The 22,438-nt window shown below is 37.4% G+C and overlaps 1 protein-coding gene, 1 long non-coding RNA gene and 5 pseudogenes across 2 annotated transcripts; 2 read left to right on the forward strand and 5 right to left on the reverse strand.

Annotated features, from left to right (window-relative positions):
* Positions 1-32: 32 nt before the first annotated feature.
* On the reverse strand, positions 33-2,912 carry LOC125594209 (annotated as a pseudogene).
* Positions 2,913-3,019: 107 nt separating this feature from the next.
* On the reverse strand, positions 3,020-3,661 carry LOC125594213. The gene is made up of 2 exons (XR_007329784.1): positions 3,497-3,661; positions 3,020-3,106 (listed from the first exon to the last, which is right to left on the reverse strand). It is a non-coding gene; the product is annotated as an uncharacterized LOC125594213 (long non-coding RNA).
* A 564-nt stretch (positions 3,662-4,225) lies between these two features.
* On the reverse strand, positions 4,226-5,995 carry LOC125594210 (annotated as a pseudogene).
* A 4,648-nt stretch (positions 5,996-10,643) lies between these two features.
* On the forward strand, positions 10,644-15,698 carry LOC106435110 (annotated as a pseudogene).
* A 144-nt stretch (positions 15,699-15,842) lies between these two features.
* LOC111212278 lies at positions 15,843-17,410 on the reverse strand (annotated as a pseudogene).
* A 2,347-nt stretch (positions 17,411-19,757) lies between these two features.
* LOC125594212 lies at positions 19,758-20,935 on the forward strand (annotated as a pseudogene).
* A 284-nt stretch (positions 20,936-21,219) lies between these two features.
* Positions 21,220-21,849, reverse strand: LOC125594211 (kinesin-like protein KIN-14L). The gene is made up of 3 exons (XM_048770505.1): positions 21,683-21,849; positions 21,427-21,608; positions 21,220-21,331 (listed from the first exon to the last, which is right to left on the reverse strand). Exons 1-3 carry the CDS (start codon positions 21,847-21,849, stop codon positions 21,270-21,272), a joined length of 411 nt encoding a protein of 136 aa, XP_048626462.1. The 3' UTR covers positions 21,220-21,269.
* Between the last annotated feature and the right edge of the window lie 589 nt (positions 21,850-22,438).

A 22,438-nucleotide genomic window follows, 5' to 3' on the forward strand; every position in this document is an offset into this window, starting at 1 on the left:
TGCATTAATTGATAACGTATTGTAGCAGAGCCTTAATTAGGAGCTGCAATAGTAGCTAGTGAATGGGATATTCCCACGAGTCCAGGGAAAGCTGCAAGTCATAACCCCATATGACCAACTAACACTATATTCTGTGCAGTTTGTTTTTAAAAAAAAGTTCTAGAAACGGAAATGCAGTTGATTACTGATAACACACCTTGATACCTTTAATTTTTTGCGAGGCTATTTAGAGTTCTTGTTAACGAAGCCTTCACACCTTCAATATGTGTCCCACCATCAATGGTGCGAATACTATTCGCGTATCCCAGCATCGTGTCTGAAATACGCATCAGAGCACCTGGAACAATAACGAGACTATACAGTTAGATCATACCATCACATAACACATTCTCATCCAGAATAACTCCAACGTATAAAGTCACCAACTTTGCATACAGTACATCAACTGATGTCCAGTTTACAGAGCAAACGATAAAACCAGGCAGCCTAAAATATTCACGTATGTGGTTCTAAGGTAAACGCAAGCAGATTTATATATTCATCATATAAGCAGAGGTAATAGAAGGATACCACTGAAGTGCAACGTCAACGGTGGTGCCATTTATCTCTTTCCGAGAACCCAGCACATCATGGAGCGTTTCTGAACAAAAAGCTTTATAATAACCTTTCCAGAATGACAGATAGTAATTAGGATGACCTATGAGACCTAAATGCATAAGAGCTAACTTAAACAGAGATTGAGTCGACACACATAGTATCATCATGCTAAGACAGAACCCTAAAATAATGAACTAACGGGTGAAACGTGTCAACATATCTTACCATCAAGTTAGCAGGAAAATAAAAGTATTGGAACCATTCCCACTGGATTTTGGTTTCATAAAACCCTTCCACTTTAAAGTAATTCGCCGCAAAGATAACTTCTAGCATCAGTGATAGGCAATATTTGAGACACTTTATTTAATATGACAAAGGATCCAGAGTGCAAGACTCACCTTATCGTATTTAGCCAGCTAACATACTCAGTTAAACCTCCAGCATAAAAATATTCACTATACAGGTCCCTTTCTGGATCATCATCCTCCTTTTTCAGAGAGATTGTAACCTGCATTTATTTATATGAACAATTTGATTATGGAATAAGAACAGTACAGCATTAGTTTCTGTCAAATGAGAACTAATTCAAACGGCTAGGGGCCATGAACATGAAGCAAACAATTTGAATATTGCTGCCCTGTGAAAAAATGTATACCTTTGGATTTAGGAAAGCAAGCTCCCTAATTCTTCCAGCAATAGTGTTATGGTCAAACTGAATTGCAGTTGTGAATACTGAAAAAATCAGATGTAGCAGAAAAGATAGTTTAGACATAAATCCTCTCTTAGGAGGGTAAAATAGGTTAGTACGAAAAAAAGGGTAAAACCTTCTTTGTCAGGCCAAAACCTGATGCATGTCCCTTGAGTACCCCTTGACTCTGGTGGGAGGACATGACAAGTAAGTGTTGTATGGGCTTTTCCACGAGAGTACTTATGCTGGAACTCCATCCCATCTCTGCGAACAATAACCTCCAATGCCTGTGAACAGTAAGAGCTCCTTCATCAGTTGTATGAATATTATACTAATAGGATCTTGATGTCTTGCCATATATAACAGTTGCGTATAGCGGAAAGCATTTGAAATTGATAACCTAGTACTCAGTAAGGAACCATTCCAGGAACTTTTTCATATGATGAGATAACTAAGCATAACCATTACATAATATTTTAAAACCAAATACAAAATGCACAGAGAGAATTTTCTATTTAGCAGAGAAAAAAAAGTAAACAAAGCACAGAGGAAAAGGAGCAATGTACTAACGGTTAGAACTTACCTCTGATAAAGCATTCACAACCGATAACCTACACCATGCAATCCACCAGACACGCTGTACCCACTACTCTTGCCACCAAACTTACCCCCTGCGTGTAAGACCTGCATAAATAAAAAGCATGACTGATTAATTGCATGACCAAAAATCAGAATGAAAAAACCATAAATACATGTGATTTTACATTAAAACCAACACCATAGACCACTCACTAAACAATATATAGCAAAACTAGAATCATCTGCCTGAGAAGAGCTAACAATCCATAACAAAACGTATCAGATGGTACATAAATAATAAACACCTAAAAGTTCCTGTCCCTGTGAATATCTTTGTTATGAAAACCATAAAACCTTGAATAAGAAGTCTGCTTGCGGTAGGGTTACTACACAAATTTAACATTTACCAGGTCTCTACTATACTAGTACTGAAAACAAGTCTAACATGAGGTGTTGTACTACTTAAGAATCTAGACTGCGCTAGCTCATGAGGATAAAATAAACCGTTAGTAATTAACAGTAGAACCTTAAAGCGATCTTAAGGCATATAAGGCAAAGATAATACCGTGAGGACAGTCTCCAAAGAAGATTTTCTCGTTGCGGGATGCAAGTCCGTAGGTATCTGCAAGAAAAGTATATTGATGAAAGAAAACTATATGAATAAAAATACGAGAGAATGAGTAAGTGTAACAGATCACATACCCCACGTCCATCATCAGAAGCTGACTGAACCATCTGCATGTAAAACAACGTCAATCTTTGAAGCAAAACCAGCTTGTGCCTCGTCAATTGCGTTGTCAAGTATCTCATAAACCTAAGAAAAACAACGAGTATTGGAAAAAGGTTAAAATTATAAACAAGTTAAAAGGAGACAGTGAAGAACAAGAGAGTTCAAAGAAAGAAAGAAGAAAAATAGGATTACCAGATGATGCAAACCACGAGATCCAGTGCTCCCAATATACATCCCAGGTCTTTTCCTGACAGGGTCTAAACCTCCCGCACCTAGTGCATCACAGATATACACATAAAGTGAAACTAGAAGATTCATAGTAGCTATAAATGGTCATCTGAACAAATCATCAGAACAGAATTACTTGAATGTGCTCGGAACTGTAATCCTTAGAGGTGGAGCTCTCATGGAGAGAATCAGTGTCCATGGTGGATGACATAAAGGACCTTGGTGAGACCGCATTTCTTAGTACAAGTCTTTGACTCAAAACCTTAGCTAACTGGAACTTTATCCTGAAACCAACACAGACTCTACTTAGATAACAATTAAAGACTATTCAAACAACCAAGTTTTTGCTTTACACTATGGAAGAGAATCACATATAAACAAATTAGAACAAGGATTAAGGAAGTCTACTACATAAAGAATAAACTTTCTGAGCGGACAGAGCTGAACTTAACACTAGAAAACCAAAGCTGAAGAAAGCAATTTGACTTCACTGAAATAAAAAGAGTATATAACATCATCAGTTCTCAATTTTGATTGCTTGTAAACTTTCAGGGTTCGCAAAAAGTAATGATTTTTTCTAAGCAGCGGAAGCTAATTGTTATGCTCATATTCATTTACTGGGTAGTTTCACTGAGAACCAAGAGGGAGAAGTCAAAGAGGGCAGGAGCTAAAACCTGGGTGTTGAAGAGGAGAGCGAGAGGAGTGACGGTGAAGTGAGGGGCATAGGGAGTGGGAGAAGAGACGGGGACGAGAAGAAGCCATGAGGCGAAAATAGAGGTGAAGATAAGAGGGTGGCCTCTGAAGAAGAGCCATGGAAGAAGAGTGATGGAGACAGGAGGAGATAGTTTTTTCTTCTGCTTCAAACCATAAAGAAAAAGTTCATGGGCCGGTTTTTTCAGACCCACCCATATCCGGACCGGCCTCGGCCCAATTATGTTTTTAATATAACAGTTTTTTTTTTAGTATAACAGTTTAACAATTTGTTAATCTAACTAAAAAGTGAAACAAACTAAAAGTTATAAAAAACCTTTTTTCGGGTAAAATGTGAAGATGAAAGTTATTTAGTATAATTTATCTTGCTAACAATTTATTCTCATGATTGTGAGTTGTGTATATTCAACTTAGTGCGTAATAATGGTTTTTTTCAAATGGAATTTGTATAAAATTGATATACTATTTGAAGAACACAGTGTGACAAGAGAAAGTGTATTCAAACACAACATGGTCAATGGAAAAAAGATCATAAAATCTAACACAATACGATATATAAAGTTCAGATAAAAAATGAGTATGAGATCAGAAGTATGTAGTATATATCTCTAAAGGTTTATATGTCAAAATTTCATCAGTTCCTAAGATCCATCAGAAAGGAAGTAAAACAGAGACAAAGGAGTCTCTGAAGCTCATCTAAACCTACGTTTAGTCTCTCCATAAGCAACAACCCCAAGCACCGTTATACTATACCCACCAATTCCCATCACCGTGACCGGGTTTCTGAAAGCAAGATCGAGATCACAACCGCAACCGCTCCTTTGGCGTTTCCAAGAACCTGAAAAACATTGAACATTAGCACCTACTAGTTTTGTAAATTGGTGAAATGTTTTTTTCATTTTGTTACCTGGAGGGTAAGTGCGCTGGTGTGCTTGGTGACAAGAAAGTTCAACAAGTTGCTGAATAAGCCATTATAGAGTTAACCAAGAGAAGTACCCACATGTACTTATGTTGTCTTGCGAGTGATAGTGTCACACTCATCACATCTGGTTCCATTACTATTGTGACGGGTAGAAGCGCAATGACGGCTATAGGGGACATGTACAACATCAAATTCATCGAGTTCAACTTTTCTCTGCAAGGGAACTTAAGTGATCTTAAAACTCATTAATATACAGAGTCCTGTTTCATTAAGTAATGATCTTATTTACGGAATACCCTTCGGAAGAAAGTAGGATGCCTTGAAGAACTGATTTAAAAGCTCTTGCAGCAGTAGCACTGATGCACATAATGAATCCAAACCAGTGAAAACCTGGCTCACCCTGTAGCACAAAATCAACAAGAAACAACATGACAATAACGAATATTCGACGACGACAAATACTTTGCAGGAAAACAGACAAATCACAGCACAATGTTGATTGTAAGAAAATGGCAATAGTTATAAGAAGAAAGTCTGAAGCTTTAGATAACACAGAGCTCGAATAATAAGCCAAGTAAAAGGATGAAGCTTTAGATAAATAACACAGCCACAAGCTAAATGTATACTAAACGTAATCACATTCATGTAAAAGATCATGAAACAAAGCAAATCTTGTTGTGTATTAGACACAGTCACACAGACGTGGAACACAAGCAACCATCTTTAATGTATTAACCTAAACATTAGACATGTAAACCTACAGAGACAGAACACATATCTTTTGATTCAGATGAAATGTGTTGTCTCTGTATATTAACACAACACAGGCTAAACGTAATCACAATCATGAAACAGAGCAAATCTTGTTGTGTAAATGTATGAGACACAAACGTGGAACACAAGCAATCATCTTTAATGTAATTTAACCTAAACAACGGATCAAACATCTAAATCTACAGAAACAGAACACATTTCTCCTGAATCTGTAAAACATCACGAATCAACAGACAGGACAGAAAAAACGTTTACCCCACTAGCGATCACGACACCGGTAACAACAGGGACGAGAGCACCATAAGTAATCCAAGCCTCTCTCTTAAACGTCATGAGATACGCAAACAGCGCTGTGAAAAACGGCGTCGTAGCCCCCACGGCTTGATTAAACGAAACAGGAAGATAACGAAGGGAGACGTTTCCTCCAACAACGGAGGCGCAGAAGACGACGCTGAGAGTCGCGACTTTCATGAACTGGGAGCGAGATTTGAGGTGCTGGAGAGGGACGAGCTTGAGGAAGACGATGGAGAGGTAGCTGAGGATGGCGCAGGCGGACATGTGGCACATCGTGAGGAAGATGGGGAATTTGAATCCGTAGTTTGAGAGGAGGAACTTGTTGAGGAGAAGGACGCCGATGTTGGAGGTGTACCAGAGGATGATTAGGGATAATATGAAGAGGGTTTGTTTCTTCGGGGAAGATGATGAAGAAGACGACGATGAGGACATTTCTGGTTTTTTGATCTGGTTTCTTCTTGTTGTTGTTCATCTTCTTCGTTGATGAGATGAAATCGAAATGTGGTTGGAGTTTTTGATAGGAGACGAGATAAATTAGCTCCTTGCCTCGTGCATGGGGATGAGAGAAAGTATTGAACTTTGTTGTTTAGTAAACGTAATTAATGCAACATTATTAAATTTATAAGACAATTGATCATCTTAAAAGCAATTTAGGATTTTTTTTTTTGTCAAATTGGTATTCATGGCAGTTTGTTTTCCTCGGATTAGGTAAGAAATTTGGATAATTGGTCCACGATCTAGATTTATTATTTGTTAAGACATGTGTTTTGTTTTCAGTTGAATGCAAATCTTCTGTTTTTGTATGTTAAATGAACTCTTACGTGTTATATACTACTCCCGAATATATATGACTTGGCTAATAAGATCGTTTCAGTTCCAAAGAGAGAGTCCCTTGAAGCTTCCGAACATCGTGGCTTGATTCCAGGCAGCGGAACGGGACAATAGCGGCTTCATCGACGACGACAAAGAGCTTCAGGGGAATGCTGGTGTATTGGGTTGAGTCGAGCTATATATTTAACTTTTTGCGGTTTTACGCCTACATGAGATTACGGTTAGTCGATCGAGGTCTTAACCAATGACTTTTTGTTGTTGCTTTTCGCTTTTTCTCTGAGCTATCCCATGGCCGGTCAGCCATCCACCTTTCCAACCAGCTCCAACCCTAAGCCGGCTGTTTAGGATCCATGAACAGCGTGTTTTCAGGTTTCAGGTTGCTCTTCAGTCTTGCTGCAAGTAAAAGCCAAGATCCACTCATACGAAGTGACTGAGTTACAAAAACGCTGGGCAGGATAATGAAACTTGGAAGTGGTAAATGACAACTGCATCTGAGAGTACACAAAAGTGACACTTTTAATGCCTCTAATCTCTTTAGCATGATTCTGAAGAAGTTACTTATGGCCAGCCTGATTCTCTTCTTACATCATGATTCTCCTGGAACAGATTTGTGACTGTACACGAATGAGAATCTAGATAAATTTAAGGTCATTTGCAGCTAACTTATTCCCTTAACTAATTCATTGATTAAGGGAATTATTAGTTGATGAAAATCGCAAGGTCTCTGTTTTTTGGGTCTTAAGGGTGTTGGTTTTTGAATATATGTTGTTAAGTGTGATGTATTGGATTCTACATCTTTCATTAACACATCTTATATATTCCATGGAAAAACAAAGAGTAATAGAAAAAGATGTTTTCATACCAAATTATAAATTTTAGACACAAATTAAAGTTTCATTACTATCGATAGGAATAATGTTTGTTCAAACCTTCTATACTTTCTTGATTTGGCACATCAAACTCCTATATTTCTTTTTTATTTACTTCCTACTCACAGAAAATTTCCAAGGAATTTCGTTCTTTTTTAAACAGGAGGTATTAACAATTTTAAGCTCATTACATTCCCCATCAAAAATTACCTTGGAATTGAGAAAAGTCTGGAGGTAGTTTTTGTTTCAAGCTATTTTTAATGTTAGACCAAAAGAGTATAATGCACTATTCATGTGCAATTTTCTTAGTTGATTTTGTGTGGATGGAAGGGTTTATACAACTCAAATGTGTAAATACTTACACTACATATTTACTTAGTGTACTAAGAATTTTTTATTTCAAATATCCTTTTGAAACAAAGCTTAATGATTTTTTTTATAATTTCAAACATTGCCCAAAGAAAATAGCTTGAGTTAATGTTTTGCAAGTTGGTAACTAAACAACTATGTTCCACAGAGGCATGAAAATCAAATAATAGTAATACTAAATTATATAGTTATATATGTAAGATTTATGTTTAATTAATTAATTAATTATTTGCTTGGCAAATATCTAGAGTCTAGTCATGTAAGTAGCTTTTTGTGATTTGTTTTATGTTTAGTCGATTAACAACCTGTGACAATAGCAACGAACTTCTTTAGGATGGAGCACTCGGTTGTGACTTCTTATTGGTACTTGAGTGACATATTTTTGACTCGTAAGTATCGATGATTAGAGTACCTCTGTCTCCAATAAAAATAAATTTAAGTTAATCTGAAAAAACAAATTTTGATATATATTAGTGTTACTATGTTTTTTGCAGGACCCATGACATTAGTGTTAGTTGTCGTAAGTGCTTCCACGGTCATTTAGCATCTTTTTTTTTCCGGGGTGACTGTTGCCATAATCAAAGATGCTTATAAAGATTATCTATGGTTGTCCATGTTCAGAGGCATGTCTCCACGTCATATCTAGTTTCTTTGCGATGTCACATCTATATCTTTTTCTTCTCTTTTAATCAGATTCTAGAATGTTAGACTTTAAACCCTATAATGTTACATGTAAACATGAAATGTAATGACTTATAATAGAAATTGGTATATAAAAATGTTTTGATTCCTCAAAGCTTTCAAAAGCGAATTCGATATATATAAAAAAAGAATGTATTGATCACTCAAAGCTTTCAAAGGGAAGTATAATATCAATCACCTTCTGCTTGTCTCCAAAAGGACATGTATACAAATTTTTTTTATTTCTCTGGCATTTTTTTCTTGTATAGTTTGTATATTGAATAATTAAAACAAATAAACTGAAACTTACTTTATGAAAACACACAAAATTAAAATATAACACTGAAATCTTTGAATTCACACATATTGCCAAAACTCCGGCATCATAAAAAAATTATTGAATACAAATCAACTTTTAAGTCATTGTGAATGTTGCAACGAAGAAAAACAAAAGAAAATAACATATAAAGTTACTCCTCTTGTTCTTTTTCATCCTCTTTGGGTCGAGTGGATATAAATCAAGTTTCGTCCTATGCTTCTTCCATTTCCTCACAGCCAGATGATGTGGGAGAATAGATACAAACGAGCTGAGAGATGCACTCTTGAGCCTTGGTTTTTCAGTGTGTCAAGTGGTTTTGGATCAGCTTGTTTCAAAGTTTGAAAAAATCGGAGGATGGAATAGGGCTATTGAGTATGACAATTTCATCGAGTATATACGTTCGTTTTAAGCCCATATTACTTTTATCTTGTCCTCTGTAGAAAGGTAAAATAGCCATACTGATTCTGGTTTTTTTTTGTTGTCTAATTGATGCAAGTGTTATTTGACTGTAAAGGTATAATACTATTCTCGTTGCTTGAATCACATTCTTAGACAATGTGCAGAATAGGTGTGTTTGTGTTTTGATGAAATATAAAATGCAGGGTTGACTGAGAAGTTTAAGGAAAAAGGATACGGCGTTATCACTTATCAGGCTCAGCTACTTTCAACTACGAGGCCTGCATGCTCAAGTCTTGTGGATTCGCATTGTTTTAAATGTACTAAACACAAATTTTATTAAATCCAATGAAATAAAATTTTGTTTTGGTTTTGTCAAAAGGCCCATAAAACGAGTTTAACGGTCCAATTGTCCCATAGAATTTGATTTCGTTCCATTATCGAGGCCCAATATGTCTTAGATTGATAATTATAATCAAACAAATTATTATTGTTGATAAAAAATAATTTATTATTAATATCTTAAGAAAGTTTACATTAACCACCGCTAATATATTTGGGCAATTGTCAATAATAGCACCTTTTGAAGTTTATGTCACAAAAATAGCACTAGAAGGAGAAAGTCACAAAAATGACATTCATTAAAGGGTAAATATCCCTAATACCCTTGGTTTAAAATTAAATAAACAAACAAAAATAAATAAAAATAAATAAAATAAAATAAAAAAATAAAATAAAAAAAATAAAAAAAATAATAATTTTTTTTATAGTTTCAGATTACATGTTTTTCAGATTCGAAATTTTTATAAATTTTTTATAAATTTTTTTTTTTTAAATTTTTTTTTTCAAATTTTCTTTTTATAATTAAAAAATACTTTTTGAAACTGTTTTAAAATTTTTATTTTTTATTTTAGTATTTATTTTTTATAAAATTTTAACCCTAATTCCAAACCCCACCCCTTAACTCTAAACCCTAAGGTTTGGATTAATTAACCCAGGGGGTATAAGTGCATATTTACCTCTTTAATGAAACCTATTTTTGTGACTTTGAGCTTGCCTTGAGTGCTACTTTGGGAACAAAACTTGGTTTAGTGCTATTCTATTCTTTTTCTCAATATATTATCTGGTATTAAAAACTCGCAGCACAAAAGCCCATCCATGTATGTTAATAAAATCAAAAGCACAACATTACATTTTTGAAAACAATTTTTAGTGACGTTTAAATTGAAACTAATCCCTCTAATTTCTACAAATGATAGGTGAACCCCATAGAAAACATTTAATACATATATATGTCTCTTTCTGAAGATCCAACAAATATATATACTTTTCGCTTGTATCTGGTAGGAAAATCGTGATGATAAGTTACTTATGATGTTTTTTTTTCTCAAAAATAGACATAATTAACTAACAAATCTGATTTAGTTCAAATTGTCTTTTTTAAAGTCTTAACTTCCATTTAAAAAAAGTTTTCATTTATGTGTGTTTTGAGGTTTTTTTACATCATGTTTGGAGTTATTAGAACTACTTACAAGTATTTTATCTTGAATTGAATTTAGCATAAAGAAAAACAAATTCTGTAATCTGAGCCAATTTAATTTAAAAAAAAATAAAAAAGTGCTTTACCATCTTCGAGGCCGTTGAAACAATAGGGAATGGACGGTCAGGATTAGTTCATAAGCTTTTTGAATTCAAAACACAGTAGTTAACGTTACAATTTTGCTAGATTCCTAAATATCCGATTCAACCCCAAAGAAACACACAAGCAAGCAGAAGACGACGACGATTTCGTTTGATCTCGCAATCTCACTTCCCTTCAATTTTCTTTTCTAGGGTTTGAATCAAACACAATCTCCGATTCTAATGGCAAGCGCGATAACCACTGGGTTGCACGAGTTTTCATTTGGCTTCAAGAAGAGCCGAAGAAGCAGGTTCGTAAACAAAAATATCGGAGAAAAGTTTCTATTTTTTTTATTCGATTGTGATTTGATTTGCTTTCTTTGCAGCGTCGAGGCGGTTTCAAAGCGGTGCAATGGCTTCAATCGATAGTGGGTAAACTCGGTATCTCGGATCAGCCATCGGAGAAAGAGTTTGTTTCTTGCTTGAGAAACGGTTTGATTCTTTGCAATGCTATCAACAAGATTCACCCAGGAGCCGTCTCCAAGGTTATAAAATAATCTTTTTTTTTTGTATTTCGAGTTGAAGTCAATCACATTTTTAATTTTGTTTAAAACCTAAAGGTTGGAGAGCTACTCGCATCTGCAGTCGTTTAACAGAGAGTACCAGCTTCCTCAAGCTTATCAGTATTTTGAGAACGTTAGGAACTTTCTTGTGGCGTTGGAGCAGTTGAGGCTTCCTGGATTCGAAGCTTCTGATCTCGAAAAGGTAAACACTTTGGGACTTGGAGAATCTTTTTCTTATGTTTGGTGGTTTAACATGAGGTGTGGATGGCACAGGATAATCTTGAGGCTGGATCAGTGAGCAAAGTTGTGGACTGTATCTTGGGACTCAAGGGGTATCATGAGTGCAAGATGACTAGCAGTGGTTACAAGCACGTCAAAACGCCGACGTTTCAGCTCTCTGCAACTAAGGTTCTTCCGGTTAGTGCTTCCAAAGCGTCTAGGCAGTTGGAGAGAAACGATTGTGCAGATGGTGAATCTGATCAACTCAAAGGTATGATCCTTCGTTTCTCTCTTATGTATAGTCACGTGTAGAGACCTGTAACATGTTCCTTTTCGGCCACATCATTGATAGAAACTATTTACACTCTACTTGATTTATCTTGAATGTATAATTTTGATGTTTACAGTGATAGCCAAGTTGGTGGCAGATCACATTTTAACTCCAGGAAAATATTGATGAGAATCTTATCTCACTTGAGAATGGCAGCGAGGTAAGTTGAAATGTCTGCCTCACTACTATGCATTTGTTCAACTCTTAATACTGTTAACACTCAGACTAACTTGGTTCAATTCTTTGAATTGCAGAACTCTACAGTAAATTTCCAGAAAATCATCTCAAGATTCCCAGAGGTGAGTGTTCATATTGAAGTCTTGATAACTTGTTGGATACTATAAATGAATCTACCTGTATTCAATATCTCAGTGGCCATTTGTTGCGTTCTTCAGTTAAATAAGACTTGTTACTTAAGCTTTTTGCGTTGAATATTTAGTCGGACAAAGGTTATATGTCCACCCGCTTTGATAGATTAGTCTGACACTGTTGAAATATGTGCCCGGTGTTATGAACAGCTTCAATCAATCTTCAAGAATTTCCTTAACGAAGGCACCCCGAAACCATCAGACGTAAAACCTATGCCTCTGGAGGAGTTACCTGTCAATGAAGATGACAAGGTATGTTTCTTTATTCTTTTCTCTTTATACCAGTAACACGAACAAGAACAATATTAGTATCTTCTGTTTCACCAGTCATCTCCATGTTTTTTCCATCCAAGTTTTGATTAATGCTATGGTTATGTATTCACAAGTTATAGCTTTTATCGCTTACTGATTACAACTGCTCTTTCTAGTGTTAAGTTTACACTAACAAATTGCTGGATATGTTTTTCTCAGTGCCGCACAAGTCTGCTACACACGACAAGTTACAACCATAAGCGTTTACTGAAAACACAAGAAAATGAGCTTGCGGTACGTGTAAAATTTAGCGAAGTTTTGGACAAGATATTTGTCGCTTGCGTACCTCTTTTCCTGTCAACACCTTTTGGCTAACTCTCTTAACTTTCATTCTTATTTGTCTGTAACACGTGTTCTAATTCAGGCATGCTTATCTTGTTCAGGTTCTCAAGACTTTGTTCATACAAACGAAGCAGGATTTTAAGGAATTTCAGGCTCATCAGCAAAGAGATCTGATGGAACTAGGTTAGTTTGTTTTCTGAATAAACTGTCGTACTTGTTTTTTTTCATTTTCTGGTATTAAATCCAACATTCTGGGATATGCTTTCTTATGCACAGGGAATCAGATGCAAGAGATGTCATCAGCAGCTCAGGATATTACAAAGTGGTGGAAGAGAACAGAAAGTTATATAACATGGTGCAAGATCTTAAAGGTAGAGAAATAGTTAACACAGGTTTGCTCTTTTCATAAATGTCATAATGCCATTTCTAATATCCTGCAGGAAACATAAGAGTGTTCTGCAGAGTCAGACCGATCTTCAACAGTGAAATGAAAGGTGTAATAGACTACATAGGAAAAGATGGCTCTTTGTTTGTTCTGGATCCATCAAAGCCTCAAAAAGATGCAAGAAAAACTTTCCAGTTTAATCAAGTGTTTGCTCCAACAGCAACTCAAGGTAACTTTGCATTTTTACTCAGAGGTTATATAAGCATGTGTCAAGTCTCACACTTCTCATGTTTACAGATGATGTATTCAGAGAAACACAGCCATTAATCAGATCCGTGATGGATGGTTACAATGTCTGCATTTTTGCTTACGGACAAACCGGATCAGGCAAGACATACACAATGGTGAGAATACAAACTAGAAACATCATCTTGCCTTTCTACATTTATACTTGTTTATAAAAATTTCCTGATGCAGAGTGGTCCTCCGGGGAGATCAGCTACTGAAATGGGAATAAACTATCTAGCTCTCAATGATCTCTTTCTGATATGTGATAAAAGAAAGGACATGATGACGTATGATATACGTCCAAATGGTTGAAATCTACAACGAACAAGTCCGAGACCTTCTTGCTGAGAACTCCTCCTGCACCAAATATCCTTTCATGCTGGAATTTTAATTTTCTCTGGTTTTTTTATCTATCTAACGATCTACCTAGTGTTGTTATTCTTGACTATATATCCACATTAGATATTAGAACCTGCTCCAGTGAGGATGATGGCTTAAGTCTCCCAGATGCTACTATGCATTCTGTGAATTCCACCATGGATGTCCTTCGGCTGATGGAGGCTGGTGAGGTGAACAGGGCTGTTAGTTCCACGTCCATGAATAATAGAAGTAGTCGGTCTCACAGGTTCTATATTCCACAACTTAAACTACACACACACTCAGAATTATATTATCTAAAAATTCGTTGTCTTTTTGTAGTATTTTTATGGTGCACGTACGTGGGAAGACACATCAGGAGGTACCATCCGGAGTTGCTTGCATCTGGTGGATCTTGCAGGGAGCGAGAGAGTAGATAAGTCAGAGGTCACAGGAGACAGACTCAAGGAAGCACAGTATATCAACAAATCTCTTTCTTGTCTCGGAGATGTGATTTATGCATTGGCTCAGAAGAACTCTCACATCCCTTACCGAAACAGCAAGCTGACTCTTCTACTCCAAGACGCATTAGGTACTAACTAATATGATTCCTTATTAGTTAATTATCTATTTTAGTGGAACAAACGATATTCAGTGCTGTCTGTGATGTCTTTGTTTCAGGAGGTCAAGCCAAAACACTGATGTTTGCTCATTTGAGTCCTGAAGAAGACTCCTTTGGGGAAACAGTCAGTACATTAAAATTCGCGCAAAGAGTTTCCACAGTCGAACTTGGTGTTGCTCGTGCACACAAAGAAACTAGAGAGGTTATGCATCTCAAAGAGCAGGTTTGTAGACAGTAACTAATATTTCATTTCCAGTTTGTGTATAGATTTTGTGAGCCAACAAGCATTTTGTTGTATCCTTCTTTCAGATTGAACACCTGAAGAAGGCTTTGGGTTCTGGAGACTGAAACAGTGTTTCCTACAGTGGAGCAAAGGAGATAAAATCTCCTTTAAGCAGGCCGATGGCTACAACAGAGAGAACTCCTCCACGTCTGAGAAGATTAAGCATCGAAAACTGTAGCAACGCAAAGGCAAACCTTGAAGACAGAAAAGGTGTTAAGTCACCTTTGGCCTCTCGTCGTGCACAAAGTTGAGTATAGAGGGTCCAAGGTCCTGTAAAAAGGAAGAAATAATAAAGGAGATCCCACCATGGAGGTGCAGCAGGTCAAGAGTCCACTGAGTCCTCCTGTAAGCTCTTATCGTACCAGAGCAGTGAAAGTAGATGGCAGAACAAGCATTCCTCAACTCCAGCTGTTGCAGACTCCTGTTAAAGAAGATCCCAGAAACGAGATACAGTTTATTTCTGTGGATTCTAGGACTAATGGAAAAAGTTCACACATACGGAAGTCACTGAGGACAATCGGAAAGCTGATCAATGGCTCAGAGAAGAGGTATGAACATGACTTTATGTCTATCATAATATTATGCATCTGCAGGTTTATTGAAAACGTTTTTGTTACCACAGAAAGGAGAACATTCCTACAAATCCACGGTCACCGCTTGGAGTCTCAAATAATTTCAGTGGTGTGAAGTCGCCACACAACCAACGCTAAAACACTGAGAAGGCAATCACTCACAGTGTAATGCCATCAGGAACTGAAAGATCACGTAGATCCTCAATAGGAGGAAATCCAATTGAGAATGGTTAGTAACATCTTAGCGTTCACAATCTTATAACTAACGCTTTTTTATCAGAACAAATCAATATCTAAGTTTTGTTTGTTGGGCTTCCATAGGTGAAAGTGTGTAAGAACTGCAAAGACACCTCCACCTGTGCGTTCATCATCAAAGATAGGGAAGAAGAGGACGTAACTAAAGAGTATTGAAGAATAACACGTTCCCTTGCTTTGGCTCGAAGCAAAGTTTCTCACTGAAGTCTTCTTTTTCAGCATCTCACTTCAGTTTTATTCATTTTTTCTTCTTAGTAATAAGAACTCAACTTGAGATGGCTTCTGACTGTAACACAGATGCTTCTGGTTTAAGCCATTCTTAGCAGTTTGGTGTTCTTGTCTCAATAACATTGAATTCATTAATGTCACGGTCACATTTTTAAATCGTTACAAAGAACTTTGCATTTACTGTTTTTTGTGCAGACTATACAGTTACAACAACAACAACTTGTGAAAACACATTGCACGTCATCTATTTGATTTTGCATAAGCATCACTCAAAATCTTCTTGAATCTCCTCAGATCTAACCTCACTTGCTGTTTGGTTAAGTATATCCCCTTTGTGAACTGCCATCCTTTCTGAGTGATGCTTCTTGGATCTCTTAGATTGGATCATTTTTATCATATTGTTCATACAGTGAGCTCTCTCTTGGAAGAATCTTATAACCAATGTAGTCTAGACCAAGCTTCTTTGCCGGTTCTCCATAATACGTCTCGGCCCAATCTGTCCCTAGTGGAATGATCTGGATAAAGACACTCCAGGTTTCATGAACAGGAAATGAGTCATTGCTGCTCCATGCACCCCAACCATGACTGTGCTTGAGTTGAGAACTCTGTAATCTTTGCTAGTTCTGTTGTTTTGTCAGGTCTCAAAACCTCCACTTGAAACCCAATCCTCTGAGCCAGTTTTCACCATCTGGTCTTCGTTTGTTATGGCTCGAGACCCGGTTCTTGAGAACAAAGCTAGCTTAGGCTTCTTAGCGTTTCTTCTCTTTGCTGCTTTTCCCTTGAACCGACGCTCCTCTGCAGCGTCCAGTACGTTGATTCTTGGTCTATAAGCTTGATCAAGTAGGTTCTTGAACTCAGTGATAGTTGTTCTCTATCGTCTTGCCATCTGAGAAGGATCCACAGTTAACTCACCATGGATCTTAAGACCAACATAGCTTCCTTGAAGCAGTGAGTTCTCTCTTGTCTTGGTGAAATCAATGAGAGGATAATCAGAGAGCTGAGAGATAACATCTCCATACTTCATCTCCCACCACTTGTGATACTCAGCAATCACAAAGACAACCTTTCTGTTGTACGTTTAGATGTTTATAAACAAGGTATGAGCCCGTCGTTGAACTCATGGTAGAGGTTCCGGGGTATCCTCCGGTGGAGAATAGCACGGCGGGTACTTCATGGGTGACTTGGCACTATGCTTATCGCCGGAAAGCTTCACAAGTTTCAGCTCACCGATGGTATCCATAATACTAGTTTCCCACTTTCTTGTGTATGGTTGGATTATTCTTGGGAGTAGACATGGTCATCACTGGAGGTGTAGAGAAGATGGAGGAAGAAGGAGAGTGTGGTCTGATGTCTCCTTTCATGAAACATATGTCTGAACGGTAACCGGTTCTGTCACATGATATGCTCTCTTCTGCATAATCACCAGTGGAAAAAAAACACTGAGAACCCTTTTCTTGAAGCATCAAGAATGGTAGGAAACATAGGGTTAAGTATACTAACCAGGTTTTGACGGTTTGGGAGGTTCTGTAATGTTCTGTGAAACCTGGTTTTAATCTCTTTTATTGAAGAATCTGCAGAAACATTATGAAGTGAATAGTTTAGGTTAACAACAACAAAAAAGACAGAAGTGGGTTACTTGGATGTTACGGATGAGAAACATAGCAGAGGATTAGTACTACCATTTTTAGACGGTTTGGGAGGTTCAGTAATGTTCTGTGAAACTCTATCTTCATCTCTCTTTTATTGAAGAATCTGCAACAACATATGAAGTTAAAGTAGTTTAGGTTACTAACAAAAAAACAGACAGAACTAATTGCTTGTGATACAAGTTAGAAGAAGAATCATACCGATGAAAAGAGAGCAGAGGGGTAAGGGAAGTAAAAGAGGTGAGGAGCAAAGACAAAACAACTTGAGACAAGTGTGAAGAGAAGAAGATATACAAGCTTAGGCTTAGGTCTCTTTGCGCTGTTCCCAGAAGAATTATTCAAACCGAAGGCATAAGGAAACATCTTCATAGACTCGTCTTGTTTGATGTGTTCAACTTTTTTCAGATTCGTCTCATCATTTACTTGTTGATCAAGTCACATAGATGAGAAACATATAGAGGGTAAGATAGAACTTTTTCTCAGTAAACAGAACCTCTACCTATCTAGCTAGAGGCGAGAGAAAGAGAGAGATCAAGTAGTAGAGGCGTTTTCTGGGTGTTGTTGTAAGGTTTTCCTTTGAAAACAGAGTTTATATATCTTAAGACAACGACGTTGCATATACTATTCTTTGGAGGAGAGAGAGAGACGTTTTCTGGTATTGTTTAGGGGGAGAGAGAGAGAAACATACTAAGTCTTGAGGTTTTCTTCTCTCTTGGTCTAGATAGAGGGATGGAATTAGGGAGACGTGTGGAGAACGAGAAAGGGAGTTGGCCAAACCCATCTTTTGAGTTGCGTTTATATGTTGCTTGGATCACAAGATCCCTTTTTCCTTTAAATCATGTTTTGGTAAAATGCCTAATTAGTATTAATGTTTGTTTATATAATCGACTTGGTTGGAATAATTGCATCAGTGACCGTTAAGAACGCTCCCTATATGGATTTATTCTTAATCAACAACTATAAAAGTTGAAATAGTGATGTATTCTATCTGGCATGCTCCAATCTTATTATCTGAGTTCCAGCTAACTTAGATTAACAATCTTGTGGTTGAACCGGAAATAACATTTTTGGATTTTTTGAGTTGAAGTTTGAACCATAAACTAGTTCCGGGCCATGCAGCCTTTAACCACAAAAAATCCAAAATGTTTATTTCCGGTTCAACCCACAAGATTGTTAATCTAAGTTAGCTGGAACTCAGATAATAAGATGGATCATGCCAGATAGAATACATCACTATTTCAACTTTTATAGTTGTTGATTAAGACATAAATTCCATATAAGGGAGATTAATATGTCACTGATGCAATTATTCAACCAAGTCGATAATATAACAAACATTAATACTAATTAGGCATTTTACCAAACATGATTTAAAGGAAAAAGGGATCTTGTGATCCAAGCAACATATAAACGCAACTCAAAAGATGGGTTTGGCCAAAGTCCCTTTCTCGTTCTCCCACACGTCTCCCTAATTCCATCCTCTATCTAGACCAAGAGAGAAGAAAACCTCAAGACTTAGTATGTTTCTCTCTCTCTCCCCCTAAACAATACCAAAACGTCTCTCTCTCTCCTCCAAGAATAGTATATGCTAACGTCGTTGTCTTAAGATATATAAACTCTGTTTTCAAAGGAAAACCTTACAACAACACCCAGAAAACGCCTCTACTACTTGATCTCTCTCTTTCTCTCGCCTCTAGCTAGATAGGTAGAGGTTCTGTTTACTGAGAAAAGTTCTATCTTACCCTCTATATGTTTCTCATCTATGTGACTTGATCAACAAGTAAATGATGAGACAAATCTGAAAAAAGTTGAACACATCAACAAGACGAGTCTATGAAGATGTTTCCTTATGCCTTCGGTTTGAATAATTCTTCTGGGAACAGCGCAAAGAGACCTAAGCCTAAGCTTGTATATCTTCTTCTCTTCACACTTGTCTCAAGTTGTTTTGTCTTTGCTCCTCACCTCTTTTACTTCCCTTACCCCTCTGCTCTCTTTCTCATCGGTATGATTCTTCTTCTAACTTGTATCACAAGCAAATTAGTTCTGTCTGTTTTTTTGTTAGTAACCTAAACTACTTTAACTTCATATGTTGTTGCAGATTCTTCAATAAAAGAGATTGAAGATAGAGTTTCACAGAACATTACTGACCTCCCCAAACCGTCTAAAATGGTTGTACTTAATCCTCTGCTATGTTTCTCATCCGTAACATCCAAGTAACCCACTTCTGTCTTTTTTGTTGTTGTTAACCTAAACTAATTTCACTTCATAATGTTTCTGCAGATTCTTCAATAAAAGAGATAAAAACCAGGTTTCACAGAACATACAGAACCTCCCAAACCGTCAAAACCTGGTTAGTATACTTAACCCTATGTTTCCTACCATTCTTGATGCTTCAAGAAAAGGGTTCTCAGTGTTTTTTTTTCCACTGGTGATTATGCAGAAAGAGCATATCATGTGACAGAACCGGTTACCGTTCAGACATATGTTTCATGAAAGGAGACATCAGAACACACTCTCCTTCTTCCTCCATCTTCCTCTACACCTCCAGTGATGACCATGTCTCCCAAGAAATAATCAAACCATACACAAGAAAGTGGGAAACTAGTATTATGGATACCATCGGTGAGCTGAAACTTGTGAAGCTTTCCGGCGATAAGCATAGCTGCCAAGTCACCCATGAAGTACCCGCCGTGCTATTCTCCACCGGAGGATACACCGGAAACCTCTACCATGAGTTCAACGACGGGCTCATACCTTTGTTTATAACATCTAAACGTTACAACAGAAAGGTTGTCTTTGTGATTGCTGAGTATCACAAGTGGTGGGAGATGAAGTATGGAGATGTTATCTCTCAGCTCTCTGATTATCCTCTCATTGATTTCACCAAAGACAAGAGAACTCACTGCTTCAAGGAAGCTATCGTTGGTCTTAAGATCCATGGTGAGTTAACTGTGGATCCTTCTCAGATGCAAGACGATAGAACAACTATCACTGAGTTCAAGAACCTACTTGATCAAGCTTATAGACAAGAATCAACGTACTGGACGCTGCAGAGGAGCGTCGGTTCAAGGGAAAAGCAGCAAAGAGAAGAAACGCTAAGAACCTAAGCTAGCTTTGTTCTCAAGAACCGGGTCTCGAGCCAACAAACGAAGACCAGATGGTGAAACTGGCTCAGAGGATTGGGTTTCAAGTGGAGGTTTTTGAGACCTGACAAAACAACAGAACTAGCAAAGATCTACAGAGTTCTCAACTCAAGCACAGTCATGGTTGGGGTGCATGGAGCAGCAATGACTCATTTCCTGTTCATGAACCTGGAGGTGTCTTTATCCAGATCATTCCACTAGGGACAGATTGGGCAGCAGACGTATTATGGAGAACCGGCAAAGAAGCTTGGTCTAGACTACATTGGTTATAAGATTCTTCCAAGAGAGAGCTCACTGTATGAACAATATGAAAAAATGATCCAATCCTAAGAGATCCAAGAAGCATCACTCAGAAAGGATGGCAGTTCACAAAGGGGATATACTTAACCAAACAGCAAGTGAGGTTAGATCTGAGGAGATTCAAGAAGATTTTGAGTGATGCTTATGCAAAATCAAATAGATGACGTGCAATGTGTTTTTCACAAGTTGTTGTTGTTGTAACTGTATAGTCTGCACAAAAAACAGTAATGCAAAGTTCTTTTGTAACGATTTAAAAATGTGACCGTGACATTAATGAATTCAATGTTATTGAGACAAGAACACCAAACTGCTAAGAATGGCTTAAACCAGAAGCATCTGTGTTACAGTCAGAAGCCATCTCAAGTTGAGTTCTTATTTACTAAGAAGAAAAAATGAATAAAACTGAAGTGAGATGCTGAAAAAGAAGACTTCAGTGAGAAATTTGCTTCGACCAAAGCAAGGGAACGTGTTATTCTTCAATACTCTTTAGTTACGTCCTCTTCTTCCCTATCTTTGATGATGAACGCACAGTGGAGGAGGTGTCTTTGCAGTTCTTACACCACTTTCACCTATGGAAGGCCAACAAACAAAACTTAGATATTGATTTTGTTCTGATAAAAAAAGCGTTAGTTATAAGACTTGTGAACGCTAAGATGTTACTAACCATTCTCAATTGGATTTCCTCCTATTGAGGATCTACGTGATCTTTCAGTTCCTGATGGCATTACACCTGTGAGTGATTGCCTTCTCAGTGTTTTAGCGTTGGTTGTGTGTGGCGACTTCACACCACTGAAATTATTTGAGACTCCAAGCGGTGACCGTGGATTTGTAGGAATGTTCTCCTTTCTGTGGTAACAAAAACGTTTTCAATAAACCTGCAGATGCATAATATTATGATAGACATAAAGTCATGTTCATACCTCTTCTCTGAGCCATTGATCAGCTTTCCGATTGTCCTCAGTGACTTCCGTATGTGTGAACTTTTTCCATTAGTCCTAGATCCACAAAATAAACTGTATCTCGTTTCTGGGATCTTCTTTAACAGGAGTCTGCAACAGCTGGAGTTGAGGAATGCTTGTTCTGCCATCTACTTTCACTGCTCTGGTACGATAAGAGCTTACAGGAGGACTCAGTGGACTCTTGACCTGCTGCACCTCCATGGTGGGATCCCTTTATTATTTTCTTCCTTTTTACAGGACCTTGGACCCTCTATACTCAACCTTTGTGCACGACGAGAGGCCAAGGTGACTTAACACCTTTTCTGTCTTCAAGGTTTGCCTTTGCGTTGCTACAGTTTTCGATGCTTAATCTTCTCAGACGTGGAGGAGTTCTCTCTGTTGTGCCATCGGCCTGCTTAAAGGAGATTTTATCTCCTTTGCTCCACTGTAGGAAACACTGTTCCAGTCTCCAGAACCCAAAGCCTTCTTCAGGTGTTCAATCTGAAAGAAGGATACAAGAAAATGCTTGTTGGCTCACAAAATCTATACACAAACTGGAAATGAAATATTAGTTACTTGTCTACAAACCTGCTCTTTGAGATGCATAACCTCTCTAGTTTCTTTGTGTGCACGAGCAACACCAAGTCGACTGTGGAAACTCTTTGCGCGAATTTTAATGTACTGATTGTTTCCCAAAGGAGTCTTCTTCAGGACTCAAATGAGCAAACATCAGTGTTT

This window comes from Brassica napus (genome assembly GCF_020379485.1).
Source record: "Brassica napus cultivar Da-Ae chromosome A5 unlocalized genomic scaffold, Da-Ae chrA05_Random_11, whole genome shotgun sequence".
Classification (NCBI taxonomy): domain Eukaryota; kingdom Viridiplantae; phylum Streptophyta; class Magnoliopsida; order Brassicales; family Brassicaceae; genus Brassica; species Brassica napus.

Excerpts from the sequence above, each read along its gene's own strand:
- LOC125594211 (XM_048770505.1), bottom strand. The coding sequence starts at position 21,849 with ATGGCAGAACAAGCATTCCTCAACTCCAGCTGTTGCAGACTCCTGTTA. Across the intron at positions 21,609-21,682 it reads ATCAATGGCTCAGAGAAGAG|AAAGGAGAACATTCCTACAA; the intron begins GTATGAACATGA and ends TTGTTACCACAG. Across the intron at positions 21,332-21,426 it reads AGGAAATCCAATTGAGAATG|GTGAAAGTGGTGTAAGAACT; the intron begins GTTAGTAACATC and ends GGCCTTCCATAG.